At 44.8% G+C, this 20289-nt stretch overlaps 1 protein-coding gene across 3 annotated transcripts; it reads left to right on the top strand.

Moving 5' to 3' along the window:
- The first annotated feature begins 3570 nt into the window (after positions 1-3570).
- Positions 3571-19748, top strand: arpp21 (cAMP-regulated phosphoprotein, 21). 3 transcript variants are annotated; one of them, XM_021315894.2, is made up of 20 exons: positions 3571-3743; positions 9193-9358; positions 9482-9632; positions 9742-9780; positions 9898-9966; positions 10058-10169; positions 10336-10474; positions 10812-10949; positions 11052-11148; positions 11253-11348; positions 11465-11502; positions 11597-11653; positions 13281-13471; positions 13938-14075; positions 14153-14250; positions 16779-16853; positions 16942-17091; positions 17172-17274; positions 19042-19148; positions 19255-19748. In XM_021315894.2, the coding sequence occupies exons 3-20, from the start codon at positions 9486-9488 to the stop codon at positions 19396-19398; spliced, it is 1938 nt and encodes a 645-aa protein (XP_021171569.2). In that variant the 5' UTR covers positions 3571-3743; positions 9193-9358; positions 9482-9485; the 3' UTR covers positions 19399-19748. The 3 variants fall into 3 exon arrangements, with proteins under 3 accessions (XP_021171569.2, XP_021171577.2, XP_021171566.2); XM_021315902.2 differs by having other exon boundaries at positions 9193-9369; positions 19045-19148; XM_021315891.2 differs by having other exon boundaries at positions 9193-9369.
- The last annotated feature ends 541 nt before the right edge of the window (positions 19749-20289 follow it).

Raw genomic sequence — 20289 nt, 5'->3', positions numbered from 1 at the left:
TGTGCAGGGTTCGTTTCTTGCTCCAGATGGCATTTTGCATGTCGGTCCTATCTGACCAGAGCACCATCTTCTAAATGTTTGATCAATTCTCTATATGGCTTGTGGCAAATTTTAAAAGTGATTTTGTTGGGCTTTCTTTCAAGAATGGCCTTTTTTTATGAGGTTTCAGAGCAAAGGGGACTGAACACATACGCTACATTTTTAGACTTTTATTTGTAAAATATTTTGGAAATCCTGACAGTGCTTCTCCACATCTTTTTCTCTGACTTGTCTAGTGTGGTCCTTGGTCCTAATGATGCTGTCTTTTCTCTATTATTCCCTAGGAAACCTCTAATACCTTTACAGAAAAAGTAAAACGGTCTGAATACATCACAATTTTCAGATCCTTAGTCATAAAAACCTTTTATAATCCACATATTATGTACCCTCTTGCTTTGGTCTTTTACGTAGAATCTGAATAAAATACACTGAAGTACAAACTTGTTACGTGACAAACTGCAGAAAGGTTCAAAGGGTACGAGTGCTTTTTGTTTATCCATTTGGAAGATTGACGTTCATGCTTTAATGAGTGAGATCAGTGAAGAATCTACGTAGAACCTAACCAATTGTTAATCTCAGATTGTCTTATATCCACAGTTTCTTGACTTATCATTTCCAACAACAATAATAATCAAAAGTCTTCATGCAGGCTTGGTCATTTATTTTATTACTTTTGTTCTTATAATAAATACAATGCTGACCTTTTCTTCTGTCTTATCAAAAATTGGAAACTAAATTACCGTACATTACCATTTCTTGTTATTTGCCCTGACATTGCATATACTCTTAATAAAGCATAGATAACATTTTTCAAAGTTTTGAACAAAATGAGGGTTTGAAAAGGTTTGATTTCCCAGCAGCATTAATCTACTTAATCCATCTTTAAAGGGGTGTCAGAAACATTCAAAACTACTGCAGTTGGAGCCAGATGCCAGAAGTTATACAATGAAAAGGAACTAAAATGTTTCCAAAAAGTAGATTTAAAAAGCTGCACATATAAATTGAACAGCAAAGATACAAACCTTATTAACCCCAAACATGATAGGGTTATCAAAAAGGAACAATCTCTGAAAATTAAAAAGGAAAAATCTTTCTGTCAGATAAGATTTGAACCACGACAGAGCTGAAATGGGAGATTTTTCCTTAAAAATCTCTTACAAAAAAAATAAAAATAAAATGATGCGGTAAATGCCCTAAGAACCACCAGGCCAATTTGTATTTGGCAATTTATTTGTATAGCAATATGGTGATAATACACAAGGTAATTCAACAGGAAAGAGAATTACATTTAAAACAGGAACTATAAAACAATAATAATAATTAAACCATCACATCGAATTGCACCAATAGCAACAGAGCAAATTGACACATTGATTCTCCAGTTCCCTGCCTCTGAATGCACTGGAACAAGTAGGCAGCCATGTTTCGGCTATTCATCAAGGTAAAACAACCAAACTGTGACATAATAGGCTGTGTAATTATCGTCACACAATAGGCTGTATGTGTGCTGCTCGTGTCTCTGTAATTAAATGCTGCTTTTGTTGAGATAACACTGAGCTGTGGCAGATTTTTAATTATTAACTTAATCCATAGGCATAAACGCAGAATGCATAAACTGCTGTGCAAAGAGCGTGTGCCATGTCATAATAGAGGTTTAAGACGGGAGGATGTTCTTATTTGGATCGACTGATTGATTAGATCTTGATGTAAGTTGGTGTTTCCAGGCATGCTGTCATCTGATCTTAAGGAAAGTGAATATAGTAGGCTTCAAAGTTGGGGTTTTTCTCCAGATATCTGTAGGAGAAATGGCTCCACTGAAATTTCAGCGTGTATAAAATGAGAGGTTGACTGATCATGTTCACCTTAATCCACGCTTTAAGGATTTAATATGACAGTTGATGCATGTTCAAGAAACCTTCTTTTTGCAGTATTTATATGTTAGACATCTGCTGTGTTAGAATCTCAGGTGAGCTGGCAGTAAGAAAAGGCCAAAATTCTTTCACAGTGTCATGAGAGACTGATACAGTCATGCAGAAGATGTTCTTAGCTTTTCACATGCAGGTTTTAAATTTTGTCTTTGTTGCTTCATAAACAATGACATGTTGGAATCTGGTATTGGTCTTTCAGGATTTGTGTTTAGATTGAAATTATTCTACAATCTGGCACAGACTATAACATGTTCTTTATGTTCTGACATAGATTGTTTTTCACCATGGATTGGCTGAATGAATGAATGAATGAATGAATGAATGAATGAATGAATGAATGAATGAATGAATGGCTATATTGCCCTGGTATGGTAAATGTAAAATGAAATTAACAGCCACATCTAGGAAAACTGTTGTATCTACCTCATATCTAGCTTATATCTAGCTCTCTCTCTCTCTCTCTCTTGCTTGCACATGCGTTCCCTTGCAAAACTAACCATACCCCCTTCTCAAATGTCACATTACAGCCATGAGCTTCAACTTTTATGTGATGGGCCAACACAGGTTCTGTTGGGATCCTGTTGTTTAGCAGGGGCAGAGACATGGAAGCTGGGCAGATTTGACTGGCAGAAAATGAAGGGCAATCCTGGAGTGAGATCTGTTGAAGGCTCAGAAAACCCGACAACTCAAGAGTGGGGCAGAAGCTCATGTTCCACCGGAACAAACGATTCGACAGCCAAAGCTACAACAGAATTTATTAGATTATGCATCATGTATTACATTACAATTGTCATCGTTGCAATTCCAATGTCCTTAGCAGCTACATAAAACACTCTGTCATCAGAATACATCTAGAAACCTGCACCAGGAAACAAATATAGCTGATAATTGATCTGTAACCTAAAAAGAAGTGGACCATGAAGTATGACCCGGGGTACACAGGTATTAATTTTCCGAAACAGCGATTTCTCACCACCGATGGCAATGAATTTGTCCAGGATTTACAAGATATGATTCAAACAGGTCAAAACTTTTCTTGGAAAAGGTCATGTTTGATAATTTCTGCATTAGATTATCGTAGTTTAAAGTGGCAAATGAAGTAATTATGAGTCTGTACGAAAACCAAATTGTAAAGGATGTTTCCTCATGAATTGGTTAGCCACAACAAACTCAAAAAACATAAGAAAACATACAGGTTCACTACTTAATGACTCATTTGGACCTAAATAGAAATGTACCCCACACTTGAAATATTTTTTTTATTTGAAAAACCCTGAGAAAAACATTTATCTTTCTCAGCTATATTCTATTTTGTGTTGCTTTATATCCTACTGAAATACGATGTTTTGTGAATAAAGAAGTTACAGTAAAAACACAAATAAATTAAAAGGTGAAATGATGTCTTTGTTTTCTGTCTGTCTGTTTGTTTGTTTGTTTGTTTGTTTTTACTTTGAGTGGGAGCAATAAAGGGCTGAGGGGTTAAACAGAGGGATAAACTGCAGGTGAAATAAAGCTGCAGAGAGAAGCTGGCTCTCTGGGTGCGCGCGCGCGCGCGTGTCTTTTCTGTGCGCGTGTAAAGCGCGTGACTGGCTCAGGGTTCAGAGCTGTCGGCCCGTCCTCCTCTCCTCCTCCTCCTGCTGCTGCTGCTGCTTCTCCTCCCCCTGCTCCTCCTGCCTCCACGGAGAAGAGCAAAAAGTCTGAGGAGGAGCGACAGAGCCGTTCAGTCGACGGACACGGCGTGTGGAGGAGCTGCGGTCGGAGGGACGTCATCTCACGGTAAGCTAACGGTCGGTGTCACGGCGACGGGGCTGACCAACGGTCGCCGCCCGCGGGCGTGACATCGACGCCGCCCGCTTCACCTCCACTCCCTTCGCTTAATTTTTTTTGTTTGTATTTATCATCATGTCGAGTTGTTTGTGAGCGGAGCCGGTAACGCGCCGGATATTTATCAGAAAACTATGAGCTGACAAGCGGGTAAATGTGGAGGTCTGACTCCGGCTAGCGGGGATCAGCCGCCGCAGCAGCTCCCCGGTCTCGTCTCGTCTGTACCGCAGCGGCTCCGCTGTGGGTTCCGGTGACGGCTGAGAGAAACACTTCTGCCGAAACGAGAGCGAATAAAACTTGATTGTGTCGGGTTCAAACCAGCAACCTCACCCCCCGCACACACACGCACACAGCTGTGCATCCTTCACCCGCCCGAGCAGCGCGGTGAAGTCCCGGAGCAGGGGGTCCGCTCCATCCTGGTTCGGTGTAAAAATAGCCCGGCGTGTCAGCTCAGTTCAGCTCAGCCCGGTCCAGCTCCTGGTCCTGGTCCTGGTCACACCCCCGGGCCAACCGGAGCCCGGGGGAGGTCGCTTCCCGGACCGCCGAACACTTGTCCGTCTGGCTATGCGGGTCAACAGGAAGCCGCAGCGGGGGCCACCTGTTCGTGTTAGCTGACTCCCCGCCGGCATCCTTCGAGTAATTAAGCGTGGGTTACTCCCACGGGCCCCAGAACACAGTAACTACAGAGACATTAAATGATAATAATAAAAAAAAAGACGTAAAAATGCTGAACCTAACTAATGAAATGATCATATATGAATGTCTTCTCAATGAGAAACACAGTAAAAATAGTAAAAAAAAAACATTATGCGTAAGGATGCAACAGCTATAGGCCCCCCTGCTGAGGACATAAAGGGCTCGGACTGAAACTGTGCGCCTTTGCTGATGTTTAATTTTGTATGTGTGAGCACAGGGATTGTGATCCGTGGCCCCTTTCGTGCCATCTGGTCGCAGTAAGGGCCGCGCCACGCTACAAAACAACACGATTGTTGACTTTTAGAACAGGGGAAGAGGAAGGGAGACGTTTTCGTGATACCGTGCAGCGTTTTTATCGCGATAACGCCGCGGTGCAGACTAACAAAAAGTATATTTCTGACCATGTTTCTGTCTCGTGTGCAGCCAGGGCCTCCCAAAAACACAAACACTTACTCAATAAAGTCATTCACGCTTCTTCATCACCCCAGGTACATAACAAAATGAGATTTTTTTCCCCTAACTCCGTCTAAACTGCGCACAGCAACTGCGTTTAATCGCGTTTTCATACGTGTTGATGTTTATCGACGTTGCCGTGGAACCGACAAGGCAAGGCAAGGCAAGGCAAATTTATTTATATAGCACAATTCAGTACAGAGACAATGCAAAGTGCTTTACATGATTAAAATATAGGAAAATAAAACAGAATAAAAGCAAGCAGGGATAGTGTAGAAACAAAAAAGAACATTTGAAAACAGTAAAACATTTTAACTTGAACATTCAAAGGCAATTCTAAACAAATGTGTTTTTAATCTCGATTTAAAGGAACACAAGGGGGGCAAACAGCAAAGGGAGCAATCCCGGGCGACATTTGCATCCTTCAACCGTGATAAATCGATGTTTCTATCACGAATAGAAATGACGATAGCGCTGAAAACGATGCGATGAATCTCCCTCCCCAGGCAGGGGCGCCTCCAGGACGATTTGAAAAGGGGGGGCCTGCACCAACTCGCATTTCCCAACGTTTCTTTCAGAGTTCCCCCTTCCAGCTAGAAGAGAAGCGGCGCCTCTCGCCACCCTGCTGCGTTGCGCTCCTGTGCGTGTGTGTGTGTGTCGCCATGAGATCAGCTGCAGAGCAATGCAGCTGCGAAAACCACAAGTCACCTTCGCGATAAGGCTGATGCGGCCGGCCAGGTGCTGATGACGGGACAGCACAACCTAAATCTCACATGTGTGCAACCTACTTTCAGCTAGCGTCTTGAAGGTGGAGTGTGAGATAATGCGTTTCCTGCCGAGGGGCTCGCGAAGAGATGCGGCGAAAGGGAAATGAAAATGAAACTTGTTTTCGAGAAAATTAAAAGCTGCACGCACGCACACACAGGCAGGCAAAACTGAAATTGAAATAATGACACAAAATGTATTCTGTTGTTCCTCAATTAGAAGCTTGGAGGCAACGTCCCTGAAAACGTTATGGGTTAAGCCTCCAAATTCACAATATCGTCTTGGAAATGACTTCCTGATCATTTCCTAATGAGCTCCCTGGCTGAAGAGAAAGAAAAACAAAAGAAAAAAAAAACATGAAATTCTGATTCAGGTTTAACCTAGAGAGAGAAACACAAACAGGAGCTTTTGTTTTGACCATAGGCAGCGAGGACTTCGTCTTTTATTCTTTTCAAGGGAGTGAGAGGGGCAGCTGATAGAGCAAACTGCAGATGGCAAATATGGATATAAATATTTATAAGTACAGAGTTCACGGTGACAAATCTAAGCAGCCAAGCTACAGTGATATGCTATTGATAGGTAGAATGTGTTAATTACAAAAAGGATGGCAGGTTTAAAGCCTATAAGTAGCTTCTGGATGTGTTCCCCGTCCCGTCTGCGCGTCAGCAGAGATGAGCCGGGCCGCTTTTGGCCGGAGAAGAAAGGTTCCCCCCGGTGGGGAGCGAGCGGCTCCGGAGGCTCGGGAGGCTTCGCGGGGAGCAGCAGATGGATGATGATGTAGCGGGAACTGGTGCTCCGTGCCTCCCGCCGCCATCCGTCACACGCTAATGATCGTGTCACACCTTCTCCCCGGGCGGCCGGCCACTTCTGCAGCGCTCAGCTCAAAAAAAAAAAAAAACCCCGGTGGCTGCGCTCTAATCCCCTCTTCACTGCCGTCGGGCTGAAAAGCCATGCAAGCAGGAGCCTGATTCCTCGCTTCTCTCCTTCCTCCGTTCATTTCCCCTTCAAAAGCCCCAGCAAAATGCCTCTTCTCGTCTCTCCTCGTGCTTTTCGTCTGCTCCTCCTCATGCGCCGCCTGACATATCATCTCTTACTGGTGTGAATTCACAGGCATAATCCGACCCCAGCATGCCACCTCCTGCTTTACATCCAGATTCTCTTTGATCGGCATAATTAAAGGAGATGTGTCCCCCCCCCCCACCCCTCCATCTCTGAGGTCTGGGGTCAGGGCTGGCCACAGGGCTCATGGTGTGCGTTTGGCTGACGGACAGCTCAGCAAGAACCCGCCAACAGCACATTAGGGAGTCCGCCAACCTTATTATGTCCTTCTGGGCTGTTTATACAACTCTCCACCATTTCCTCTTCCACAGACTGCGGTAGACCACCGCGCCGAGCCAGATACAGATCTTTATTAGTGTTTTGTTCACTGTAACGCTTTAGCCGCTGGAGGCACACACGAGGGTGGTTGGTGCTTTGATCGCCACCTTCGCCATTTAGAGGCACCAAGTAACCCGATCCGATCTGGATATCGGCAGGTTCAATTCTGAGAAGAAAAGAAGAAAAAAAACACACAAAAAACTGATTTTTCCTGTTTATTAATCTCAACAACACTAAGTGAGCCCACAGTGTTTGGTCTATAAACCCACTAGCCAAAAGCACGTTCATTGACACAGCTTCTCGTTGGATAAAAACAAAGGTAATAAAGGTTGGAGACGGATGCTTTGACGCAAACATGGAGACTATTGCGTAATTCCCAGTGGGATTCAAAAGTATCCACACCACGCCTGTTCTGTTTTATGTGTTGCAGTCCTTAGAGAAAGAGTAACGGAATAAGTCAACGCTGGAATTGGCCTCAGAGAAAACAGCAAATCACTATTGTTCAGAAAAAATAACCAGATTTCTGCATCTCTGTGTGAATCTAATTAATATAAAATTTTAAATATGACATTTCTGATGCAACAAATGCATTCTTAGTGGATTGCTTTGGTTACTGGTTTATCATAAAGATACGATCCATTTCCCATTGAACAGCACATCAAATACTGGAAAATCAAACTTTTTTTTCTGTTCATTAAATGCATCACAAGTAACACCTCTCACCATTTTGGACTATAAACATGTCTACCAAAGGCATGTGTAATTAACTAAAGTAAAGTTTACAAAAAAATATAATAAAAGTTAGATATCTATGCTTAAAACTATAATCTCTGTTAAATAACCTGCTGAAAATCTTTTTTTATTGTTATTATGTTTTATGGTCTGTATAAAAAAAATCACAATCTGCATGTCGGACCTCAAAGGAAGGACCTGGTTGATCCATCCAGCCAATAATCATTCCTGGTTTTCTTTGAGGTCCCACCTGTCTATTTTTCCAATTCAGATTATTTTAAGGATTCAAATACACGAGACAGGACAGAAGTGCTGCGGGTTCTTTGATCATGAAGGTCATTTTTAATCCAACAGCAAATGAAGGAATAGATCAGAACATGTGTTCCTGATCTCTATCTGATGTTCTGTTAAGCTAAAAGAACCGGCCTTAATAGAGCGAAGAGGGTGGCAGATTTTAGCTTTAATACATTTAATGAACAGGGGGAGAAAAGACCTGATCACCAATCAGAGCTGATTAGAGTCCGTTCTCTGGCCGACTGCTTGGTGGATCTTTTTTTTTTTACTGTAAAAGGTTGGATTATACATAGTATACATTTATACAACAATCCTAAATGTGCAGTCCTCGCAGGTCCTTCTCAGCTGTAAACTCAACGATTTCAATGTAAACAATATTTTCTTATTTGCGCTGCGCTTTTTTTTTTTCCAGGGAGATGCCGGCGGGGGGAGTAAACTCCGTTCAGCTGTTAAATAGTCATGTTGTGGGACTCGGCATCCTCACAGCTCGTTATTCCCTCTCAGGTGTTGCGGGCCGAAGCGTCCCCTGGAGCGGCGTGTTACGGCAGGCTGCGCTCCTTTTTTCACACAACACGCTGGAATGCCACGGTCTCCCTCCTCCTCTGTGTGTGTGCGGGTTTATCGCGTCTCTCTCCGGTCCCTCCAAAACCGTCTCACCGCAGGGATCGGGGATTCGGCTCGGCATTTTGGGAATATCGGTTGCCAGATCAGATGATGCTCTCTCTCTCTCTTTCTTTCTCTCTCTCTCTCCTCCGCAGCTGCTGTTTCTAAGAAAAGCTCAAGGGCGCGCTTTAAACGCACGGGCACACAAACGCGGCACGCACCCGTGAGCCCAGCGCACGGCCCCGGGTTGACTCGCGCGCTCGCAGTAAAACAATTACGACTGTGGAGGCAGCAATTAGCTGTCAAGCCAAAGGGAGGGTTCTGGAAGTGCAGACAGAGGTTCACACACAAATGAGCACAAGATTGGAGCCGGGCTTTTATGCTCCAGCAGCCGTTTGAAACAAGCATGTGGCCGTGTTTCTGTCATACAACACTCGCTGACATCCCCCCCCTCTTCTCTCATGTTTCTCTATTTCTTCAGGCTGTTTTCCATTGACCGCTGAATGGGCCTGCAGAGACGAGAACGTTAGAGGAACCGAGCATAGGCGGGAGCGCGATAATTGCATTTCTTGCTTGCCCTGTAGGAACATGGGATATATGAGCCCATCATTCACTCGTAAGGCTCGCCAGTAAACAATCCCACGCAGGTAGGAACCGGGTAAGCATCCAGCCCAAGGTGTCTTTAAATAGAAATAAAAGTGTACAAATACATCATTATTTGGCCAAAACGGGGGGGAACGCTTGAGAGTGAGAGTGTGTGTGTTTTTCAGAAGGATGACGGAGGCAGCTGTAGAGAGTGCAGATGTCCTTGTAAAAGCCTGTGACACAAAAAGCTGCCCCTCCCAGTCCCCATGTCCACCCCTCTGCAGTCAGACGGGGGCTGAGGAGAGCCACGCTGACATTAAGAAGCTTCAGCAGCAGGTAAGAGACATTTTAACATACGCATACTGCTAATTATCCATCCTCCCCCCCCACTCCCAACACCGCTCATATTTTAAGTTCTGGTAATAAATCGCTCCCTCGCCCGCAGGAACACTGTAACCAGGTAATACCAAAGAAAAAATTCAAGGTAAGCTAAAGCTGCGCCTCCACTCATTACTCATTTTTACTGGGATATCGACTGCAGTGGAGTCCTGTGAACTTGTAAAAAAAAATTTTTTTAAAAATGCTTGTGCATCTAATTCAGCCCAAAGGAAAGTTGGTGCGCAGCTTGGCGTTCAGCGACGAGGAGTCCTCCCCGTTCGAGGAAACAAAAGTAGGAGATGCACACACGTCATGATCTTCCAGCCCCGCTGTAGGCTTCGTTGCGGCGCTAAAACGACTCTTTTATTTTTCTCCCGTTTCAGGCGTCTCCAGACCCAAACGGGCCGTCCAGCTGCCATGAACACGAGAGAGCCTCCAGTAGGGACAAAGACCGGGAGAGCAGCCCCGATCCAGTTAAACCGTCCCTGTCCAAAGGTGTGTGTGTATTAGAGAGAGGCCTCACAAAGACACGCGTTAAAGAAGATACAGTTTTAAATGTAATAAATGTGGGGGGTTTTTTAGAGGCGGTTCTCCCAGGGCTTTTTGATATTGCACCGCCGGGTTTGTGTTGCTCATTTCTGCTTTCTCACGTCTCTCTCAGAGTCCAGCGTGGAGTACACCGATTCCACCGGCATAGATCTGGACCAGTTTATTCAGGACACCCTCAACAGCAACCCCAGAGACCGTCTGACGCTGCTCAAACTGGAGCAGGTCATGACTGATTTCATCTACAGCAATAGGTTAGCGCGTGTGAAGCTCCGTGTGTTTCTGCGTCGCCGTTTTCACGCCCAAATCTGTCATTCCAGCTGATGTGTTAACTGGCATACCACACAAATGCAGACAAACGATGGATGGACGGGTGTGTTAACACTGTTCACTGCTTCGACGGGTGCATATTACCACTGACTAATACAGTAAATAAGTAAGAGACAACCTGAGCGCGACTGACGGATCATTTTTGGGTCTTGTGATGACATTTAGGCCATGCCACCCTGGGCAGAAAGCCATTAGCACAACCTCCCCCACAACCGGCCCTGGTAGTTAAAGGTTCATCTGCATCTCCTCTGTCTCCCTCAGTCCCTTCAAGAAGTTCCATCAAATGTCGTCCTACCACCGCATGCTGGTCCACCGGGTGGCGGCCTACTTTGGCATGGAGCACAACGTGGACCAGACGGGCAAGTCTGTCATCATCAACAGGACCAGCAACACGCGCATGTAAGCACGCACCATCCATCTGTGTGTGTTTTTTTTTTCTCTTTCTGTGGCTGCTTTTCCCATCGGTTCGGGCTAATATGTCTGAATATTTGGCTGCTTTAGACCGGAGCAGCGTTTCTCCGATATGGTTCACAAGGATAAGGCAGAGGAGACCCTCCCGATGAAAATACTGTTAAAGAGGGACAGTACAGAAGATCAGGTCCGCCCGTGCTCTTAAGAACGATCTTCTTAGCGGACGTTGATCACGGCCTATCCTTGACTCGTCTCCTGTTTTTTTTTTTTTTCTCTCTCTCTTCCAAACAGGGCCGCCATCACCCTTTACGTGAGAGGCAAAGTAAGTCAGTGGAGGAAAGGGAAGAGGAGTACCAAAGGGCACGAGAACGAATCTTCAGCAAAGAGGTGAGAGAAAGAGACCGAAACGGACGAAACGGGAGGACATTTAGAAAAGACGGAACGGATCGTAGCTAATTTCTCCTCTGCGTCTCTTTTTTATTTTTATTTTTAAATCTCTGCAGCCACTCTGCACTCCGGAGAGCGCTCATGCAGAAAGCAGGTAACCTTGCCCGAAGCGCATACTTTCCATGTAACTTTTCAGCATATTATATTTAGATGAGGACATTAATGTACGTCTGCGTGCGCGCGTGCAGGGACGGGGAGGAGTACAGTCCAAATGTCGAGACCCAGAGGAGAAGACAGCTCTACAGGTAAAGCTCTGTCTGCAGCGCGCGGCCATTTATCACCTTAATCTGCTCAGGGCTTTTCAGGATCTACAGCGGAAACAGAAGCTAGAGCTGCTGTAGATCTTCATTTATTTATTTGTGTGTGTCGGTGTAGAAGGTTCCTGGAAGCAAATAAAGCCTTTGATAAAAAAAAAAAAAACCTTGGTGAATTAATGGATAACGGTCTGATCCCTTTATTAATCGCTGCATATAGGCAGGAAGAAGTAGAGATTCACAGAGGAATAGGCTGTTGACTGGAAATGGACAATTTCCAGCTTGATTGGAAACTGGAAACCCAAAAATCCAAATCTTTGGAAGAGGAAAGATTGGGGGCCCCGTTTAGAGCTGGCACTGGTCAAATTGAATTGAATTTAATTTAATTACTGCCATCGGTTGCGGCTGATGGGGACATAAGTAGACAAGCAGCAACCACGATTCCCACATGGCACTAAAGTCCGACCCGAGTGATCAGATCACCCTCTTTACAAATAAACACATACGGTCATGCCCAAAGTTATTCATCCCCCGGGCAGTCGTCTCTTTATTTGATCAACCAAGGTTTGTCTGACTAGAAATAACTTTAAGGTTTTTAGATAAGCCCAGCCAGAGGCCCAAAAGTCTGTGGAGGAACCTAAAGGCTAGGGACAAAGAGGCTTTCCAACCTCAAATATGCTGCAGCTCGTCCAGACACCAGTGGAAATATGCAAAAGGCTGTTCAGCAATTACAAATAATGCTTGATTGCTGTGACGTCAATAAAGATTTTCCCACTGATTACTGGAAAGTTTATAAATAATTTCAGGCAGCCACATTATAAACTATGTCGCAGACTTCTCTCATTGTACTCACACGCTGCACTGTGTAAAAGTGGCTGTACATGCAACATTAAGAGAGTTTGCGCTTTATAATGCGATGATTGCAGTAGGTTCAGTCAGCTCCACGTTCAATACGAAATAAACAACATAGAAACGTCCGCTCACCCGTACAGCGTCCTGATAGCCGCTGATCAATAAACCTGTTAGACTTTTAAATGGAAAGAAATCCTCTCTGTAGAGCACTCGCAGCCCTTTTTCTTACCAAGGCTCATCCACAGGCAACACTGCTGTGAGGATGAACACATGCGTCACCTTTAAATGTGTCCCTGGACAGATCCAGCTCCAAATGACAAAACTACTGCAGATACAAGATTCTCTACATGTCCAGACGTTTAGGCTGTGAGAACGAGAGCGCGAGCAAGATTTTCAGCGGATAACAGGAAGGCTGGACAGAAAACAGAAAAGTTGCTCTTTGTTGTGAAGCATGCAGGATTTGAACATTTTTGCCGCCTTTTGTGACTCTCAGAGTTGAGACTCTGAATTCTGGAGGGAATATTTTCTGCTGTTTTAGTAACGCTAGCTACATTAATGCTAAAAGAGGGTTTAGAGCGTCTCCAGAAACATTTTGTTTTTCCTTTACAATCGATTTTACAGCAACTGGATTCTCACACTGTGACCTCGCCTCTGCTCCTCATATAAATAATTGTTCCTCATATTTATAATACTTAAAGAGAAATCCAGCTAAATCTGAATCTCAGGTCAAAGTCTCTTTTCACGTGACTGTGGATGTGCCTCACAGGAGAAGCCGCGGCAACTCAAGCTCCAGCTGGACGGGCAGCAGCAAGCAGAGCAGCACTGAGACCGACTACGGCTATGGCAACGACCCCCCACCGTGGAGCAGCACTGACTCCGACTCCTCCTTCCAGTGGATGAGTCCAGCGGTGAAAGCCCACCAACCTCCCAGCCAAGGCTGGGACACACGGAGTTCAGGTGCGTCTTCGTTTCAAGCTCCAGAGGAAAACATCGAATAAGTTTTCAGCACTTATCGCTCGTCTCGTCGAGGTGTGAATCCAGTCGTCGGAGGTGAGGGGCTTCGCTCCTCAACACCTGTCGAAACGGAGACTAAACTTCATGGCACGCGTTAGTGTGTGTGTGTGTGTGTGTGTTATGGGGAGGGGGTGGCGATCGCAGCTTGTAAATTATCAGCTTTTATTCAGCAGCGTCTAATTAACAATAAGCAGTCGAAGTTCTTGTGGTGTGAAAATTAAACTCCGAGCTACAAATCTTCACACCAGTGCTGTAAATTTTCACACACCTCCAGTCTTCCTCACATAATCAGGAGAGGCAAAAACGTCACGTTTTTTTTTTTTAGTACAGCGTTTCTTTTTTTTAAAACCATTTCTAGATGTCTGCTCACATCCCGCTACATGTCACGTCTCTCTTCGTCTCTCTCCAGGCTCCATCTCACTCTATAGGCTGCCACCAGCGTGCGCACACCCTTCTCCTCCCCCTCCCATCATGGAGGAGCCGGTCCACAACTACGTCCCGGAGAACGCCATTCCACCTGGGAGCATATTGGTGAACCCCCTCACTGGTACGCGCAACGCACAAATGGTACCGGTCCCTCAACGGCATGTTCATGTTCATCACGCTCGACCTTTAACCCCACAGGGCAGCCTTTCCTCAACCCTGATGGAAGCCCGGCGGTGTACAACCCTCCAGATAGTCAGCAACCAATCAGGAGCCAGACTCTGCCGCCGCAGCAGCAGGTAACTCACAAGCTTCGCTGAGCTCCTACACACGTCTCTGGACTCAACTTTCCAAAGTCTCTGACTATTAACGTCCGTTTAAAATATAAAATACTAAAGATGAACATTATTGTAACTATTTCTACGCCTTTACTTGAAAACGGTGCTTAGATAGAACAGAAAGGGTGCGTGGCGGAGGGAGGGAAGCAAGGACGGAAGAAGGGATACAAGGAAGCGGGGATCCAAAGAAAGAAGGAAGGACACAAGGAAGGCAGGATCCAAGGCAGAAGGAATCAAGGAAGGCAGGATCCAAGGAAGGAAGGAAAGACACAAGAAAGGCAGGATCCAAGGAAGGCAGGATTCAAGGCAGAAGGACATAAGGAAGGCAGGATCCATGTAAGGAAGGAAGGACACAAGAAAGGCAGGATCCAAGGAAGGCAGGATTCAAGTAAGGAAGGAAGGACACAAGAAAGGCAGGATCCAAGGAAGGAAGGAAGGACACAAGAAAGGCAGGATCCAAGGAAGGCAGGATTCAAGGCAGAAGGAATCAAGGAAGGCAGGATCCAAGGAAGGAAGGAAAGACACAAGAAAGGCAGGATCCAAGGAAGGCAGGATTCAAGGCAGAAGGACACAAGGAAGGCAGGATCCAAGGAAGGAAGGACACAAGAAAGGCAGGATCCAAGGAAGGCAGGATTCAAGGCAGAAGAACATAAGGAAGGCAGGATCCATGTAAGGAAGGAAGGACACAAGAAAGGCAGGATCCAAGGAAGGCAGGATTCAAGTAAGGAAGGAAGGACACAAGAAAGGCAGGATCCAAGGAAGGAAGGAAGGACACAAGAAAGGCAGGATCCAAGGAAGGCAGGATTCAAGGCAGAAGGACATAAGGAAGGCAGGATCCATGTAAGGAAGGAAGGACACAAGAAAGGCAGGATCCAAGGAAGGCAGGATTCAAGTAAGGAAGGAAGGACACAAGAAAGGCAGGATCCAAGGAAGGAAGGAAGGACACAAGAAAGGCAGGATCCAAGGAAGGCAGGATTCAAGGCAGAAGGAATCAAGGAAGGCAGGATCCAAGGAAGGAAGGAAAGACACAAGAAAGGCAGGATCCAAGGAAGGCAGGATTCAAGGCAGAAGGACATAAGGAAGGCAGGATCCATGTAAGGAAGGAAGGACACAAGAAAGGCAGGATCCAAGGAAGGCAGGATTCAAGTAAGGAAGGAAGGACACAAGAAAGGCAGGATCCAAGGAAGGAAGGAAGGACACAAGAAAGGCAGGATCCAAGGAAGGCAGGATTCAAGGCAGAAGGAATCAAGGAAGGCAGGATCCAAGGAAGGAAGGAAAGACACAAGAAAGGCAGGATCCAAGGAAGGCAGGATTCAAGGCAGAAGGACATAAGGAAGGCAGGATCCATGTAAGGAAGGAAGGACACAAGAAAGGCAGGATCCAAGGAAGGCAGGATTCAAGGCAGAAGAACATAAGGAAGGCAGGATCCATGTAAGGAAGGAAGGACACAAGAAAGGCAGGATCCAAGGAAGGCAGGATTCAAGTAAGGAAGGAAGGACACAAGAAAGGCAGGATCCAAGGAAGGAAGGAAGGACACAAGAAAGGCAGGATCCAAGGAAGGCAGGATTCAAGGCAGAAGGACATAAGGAAGGCAGGATCCATGTAAGGAAGGAAGGACACAAGAAAGGCAGGATCCAAGGAAGGCAGGATTCAAGTAAGGAAGGAAGGACACAAGAAAGGCAGGATCCAAGGAAGGAAGGAAGGACACAAGAAAGGCAGGATCCAAGGAAGGCAGGATTCAAGGCAGAAGGAATCAAGGAAGGCAGGATCCAAGGAAGGAAGGAAAGACACAAGAAAGGCAGGATCCAAGGAAGGCAGGATTCAAGGCAGAAGGACATAAGGAAGGCAGGATCCATGTAAGGAAGGAAGGACACAAGAAAGGCAGGATCCAAGGAAGGCAGGATTCAAGGCAGAAGAACATAAGGAAGGCAGGATCCATGTAAGGAAGGAAGGACACAAGAAAGGCAGGATCCAAGGAAGGCAGGATTCAAGGCAGAAGGAATCAAGGAAGGCAGGATCCAAGGAAGGAAGGAAGGACACAAGAAAGGCAGGATCCAAGTAAGGCAGGATCCAATGAAGGAAGGAAGGACAAAAGGAAGGCAGGATTCAAGGGAGGAAGAACACAAGGCAGCTAGGCAAAAAATTGAAGAGAGGACAAAAGGAAGGAAAACACACATATGAAAGTAAAGAGGGGAGGTAGGACACAAGAAGATGTGAATGGAGGTAGGAAATAAGAAGGGAAGGACACAAGGAGTGAATAGAGTTAGGACATAAGAGAAGTAGGACACGGGTAAAGAAGGACACACAGGATGAAAGTAGGTAGGACACGAGGAGGAAGGGAATCTTCTAGACGCTGGGATTGGGAACGCGGTCTGGAAACGCTCTGTAACTATTCCTCCGCCTTCGGTTGCAGACGGTGAAAATCCTGCAGCCAAACACGGCAGATATGGTGACACGCGTGTTTCTCTGTGTCTCCACGTGTCTCTCAGGTGGTTCAGTACTCGTCTGTCTCCTACACCGCTCCACAGATGTTACCCGTCACCCCCTCACAGCCGTACCCAACGGTATGTAGCGCTGAATGAGCCGCTGTAGCTCTGTGTGTGTGTGTGTGTGTGTGTGTGTGTGTGTGTTGACCTGTTTTCTCCTCGACAGGTGGAGGATCTCTCCTCACAGTTTGCTCATGTGACAGTGAGCTGCCCGTCAGCAGGAGACGCCGCCTCCGTCTACCCTCCCAGTCAGAGTTACATCTATGCACCCTCTGCCCCTCTTAACCTGCCCAACTACTGCCAGCCATCACCACAGGTACAAGCAACACTTTTTATTCCTCCTCGACTTTAACCTAGAAAAGTGGACGTTAAACAGCGACAACAATCGTCCTATAGGTGCCTGTGTACGTTTACGGCCAGTACCCTACCTCAGCCCAGCCTGGATTTAGGCCGCCGTCGCCCTCCCAGCATGCCCGCAGCTCAGCAGTACAACCCCCAGGTACTTTCTCTTTCTCGTGTGCACGTTGCGTCTGATTTTTTATTTTATTTTTTTTGTGGAAAGCAAAACTTTGGCAGTAGAGGAGGGGGCCGTTACACTGTCAGAGATGTAGTCTGAGGGTCTCACAGTGAACCGGTCTCTTTTCCTGCTGTTTCTTAACGTCAAAGAGGGGACACCACTCAATCTCCTCATCATTGGTGGTTAAATAGTTTCACAAAAGTTATAATTTTTTTTTTAAAATAGGTGTTTTTTTAGGTGTTTGAACAAAAAGTGAGGCAGTAAATCTTATCCGGTGAATAATAAATTATGTTTAACAAATAAAGGCCATTGGTTTCTAAAACCGCTGTCACAGGGTTCCCGCGGATCCTTAAAAAGTCGTAAAAGGCATTGAATTCTGTAACTTAAAACTAAGGCCTTAATTGGCGTTAAAATGTCTTAAATCAGTGTTTCTTAGGTCTTAAAATTGTTTACCAGACACCAAAATAGTTTATTTTAGTAGGGAACAAAACAAAGTTTGAGAATTCAGTTCAGTAGTTGTTAAAAATATATCTGTAATTTGTGTTTTTTAGCTTTCTTCCTATATGGAATGTTTTTCAAAGTTTTAAACATGTCTACTGAGCCAGAGAGTAATGGTTTATGTTAAAATAAACATTTGGGTGAAGTTGTCGCAACCAGGTTTTTTTTCTTGTTTATCGTGAATTTGGTCTTAACTTTTTATTTCAAGTGGCATTAAAACGTCTTAAAAAGTCTTGAATTTAACTTGCCTTATGCTGTAGGAACCCTGTGTCACAATTAGGCGCGGCCCGGTTACTGGGATCTACGTCTAAAATAAAGAATTAGGTTTCAAAACCGCTCAGATTTTCCATCATACAGTCCATCTTTTACTTGTTGCTGCACACTTCTGGCCAGCTGGCTGAAATAAGGCCAGAACACTTTTCGCTCACTTACAAGCTGTTTGATAAAAAATATTCCCGGTCCAAAAAGAAAAGCTAGAAGCACTGGTAGTCATCATGTTGAAACCACTTTTTAGATAGATAGATAGATAGATAGATAGATAGATAGATAGATAGATAGATAGATAGATAGATAGATAGATAGATAGATAGATAGATAGATAGATAGATAGATAGATAGATAGATAGATAGATAGATAGATAGATAGATAGATATCTTTATTGTCATTTTGTATGCACAAAGTGCGTACAGAACGAAATTTCGTTTGCATACAGCTTGAAATTTTTTTAAAGGTAATGTTTTAAATGTACAGTTGGCGAGAGACAATATCTCTTAAATAGCCCGCAGCAGGTCATTAACTAATATCAGCTCGTTAGAGTAAAATATATTTCTACGCTACCGTTAAAGGCAAGAATCACAAAGTAAAACATGTGGAGTGAAGGGAAAAAGAATATAAAATAATACAATCAAGTAAATTCAAATAAACCAATCAGCATTATAGAGAGATATGACTTTATGAAGATAATAATCAGCTTCCCAGGCAACTGAAAACTACAACTAAACACTAGACTTTAAAATGTATTTAACTAATAACCAGTATGTTTTATTGTTTCACCATCAGATGGAATAATTGTTGCTTTTCTGGTTTAAATAAAAGCAATCAAACATTTTAGTTAAATGTTTTTCAGAATACGACAGTCGCCTATATCAGAAGATGTCTAAACTTTTTTATCTGTTAAGCGTCTATCCAACCACCAGCTGTTTTATTTCTCTGACGGTGACACTTGTGATGAAATACGTGTGTGTGTGCAGCAGGTTACCCCTCTGCTGTGAGGGTGCAGCAGTCTTCCCACGCCCAGCCTCAGCCTGTGCTGGGGACCTACGCCCCCGTTGGCTCCCACCAGTGTAGCATGGTTCAGGTAACTCACAGACATCGCATTTGTGCGGCTGCTCATTCAGGAGTGCAGAAAAGCGCCGGTCATTGCTAAATCCTCTGCCTTTTTTTTTCTCTCTCTCTCCCTGCAGGGAGGTGCTTCGGCGCCCTTTCCCCAAAGCAAAGTCGGGACCGGGGGGGTCGGAGACGCAGGGTACTGCTGCGTGGTTCCCCCGCCTCCTCACCACAGTAGCTGCACCAACCACAGAGCAACGACCTGGAACGTTCAGTATTGATGGCTCGACGGCACCTTGGTTCCTGTTTTAAGTCACACGTTTTTTTTTTTTTGTTTTTTTTTTAAAAATGCAAATGCATTGTTTCGCACTCTCTCACCTTCACCCTCCTTCCTCCTGCCGGTGTTGGTATGCTGTTCCCACACAACACAGCCTCGCTCACAGAGATAAATGTTCCACTTTACCAAAGCTTAGTAGAATATATAAGAGCTGCTGTACTGGATGCATAATTTATATACACAAATGGAGTTTTATATTGTTATTAAATTATATATATATATATATAAATATATATATTGTGTTTTAAGGAAATGCACTGTGTGAAGAGAATAAAGTGCCATGGTTTGACTGATGAGGTCACATGTCTGCATCACTCAGCCTCTGTTTCCTCTTAACCCGACGGTGACGTCATTGACAGTAGACGCAGCTATGATGGGGAGAAATTTCACCGGAAGACGCGCCGCGCTGTAGAAGAAATCCCTTTAAAAGAAAACCAAAGTAAAACAAGCACGCTTAGCTGGAGATTGAGGAAACGGTCCCGTTTATGGGAAATAAATGCATCAACATCTGACAAGCGTAATCCAAGGAATAATGGCCTCATTATGACGAGAACTGATGATGCATTTACACTTATAGGAAAGAAATCCAAAGAGCATCAGGGGCAGTTTAAGACATCATTTAATTTGCCCGCTCGCAAATATATTTGGACATAAACGCGTCTCTCCGCGCACTGGTCCTCTGTGGGACATTAGCACCCCCTGGTGGTCCATGGCGTCCACTGCGTTTGTTAAGCGTCTTATCAAACTTCACCTCTGCAGAACCCTCACAACCAGGTTGTCAAGGGCCCGCAGAAATGAAAATATGGTATTTACACACACACAAAAAAAGAGTGTC

Source organism: Fundulus heteroclitus, chromosome 13 (assembly GCF_011125445.2).
Source record: "Fundulus heteroclitus isolate FHET01 chromosome 13, MU-UCD_Fhet_4.1, whole genome shotgun sequence".
NCBI lineage: Eukaryota > Metazoa > Chordata > Actinopteri > Cyprinodontiformes > Fundulidae > Fundulus > Fundulus heteroclitus.
Note: the sequence above shows the minus strand (reverse complement) of the source record. Positions and strands in the feature narration are given on the sequence as shown.

What these genes read in the sequence shown, in the direction of transcription:
- arpp21 (XM_021315894.2), top strand. Translation starts at nt 9,486, where the DNA reads ATGACGGAGGCAGCTGTAGAGAGTGCAGATGTCCTTGTAAAAGCCTGT. An exon ending in TTAAGAAGCTTCAGCAGCAG is followed by an intron (nt 9,633 to 9,741) that starts GTAAGAGACATT and finishes CCTCGCCCGCAG; the next exon opens with GAACACTGTAACCAGGTAAT. An exon ending in GGGACAGTACAGAAGATCAG is followed by an intron (nt 11,149 to 11,252) that starts GTCCGCCCGTGC and finishes TCTTCCAAACAG; the next exon opens with GGCCGCCATCACCCTTTACG.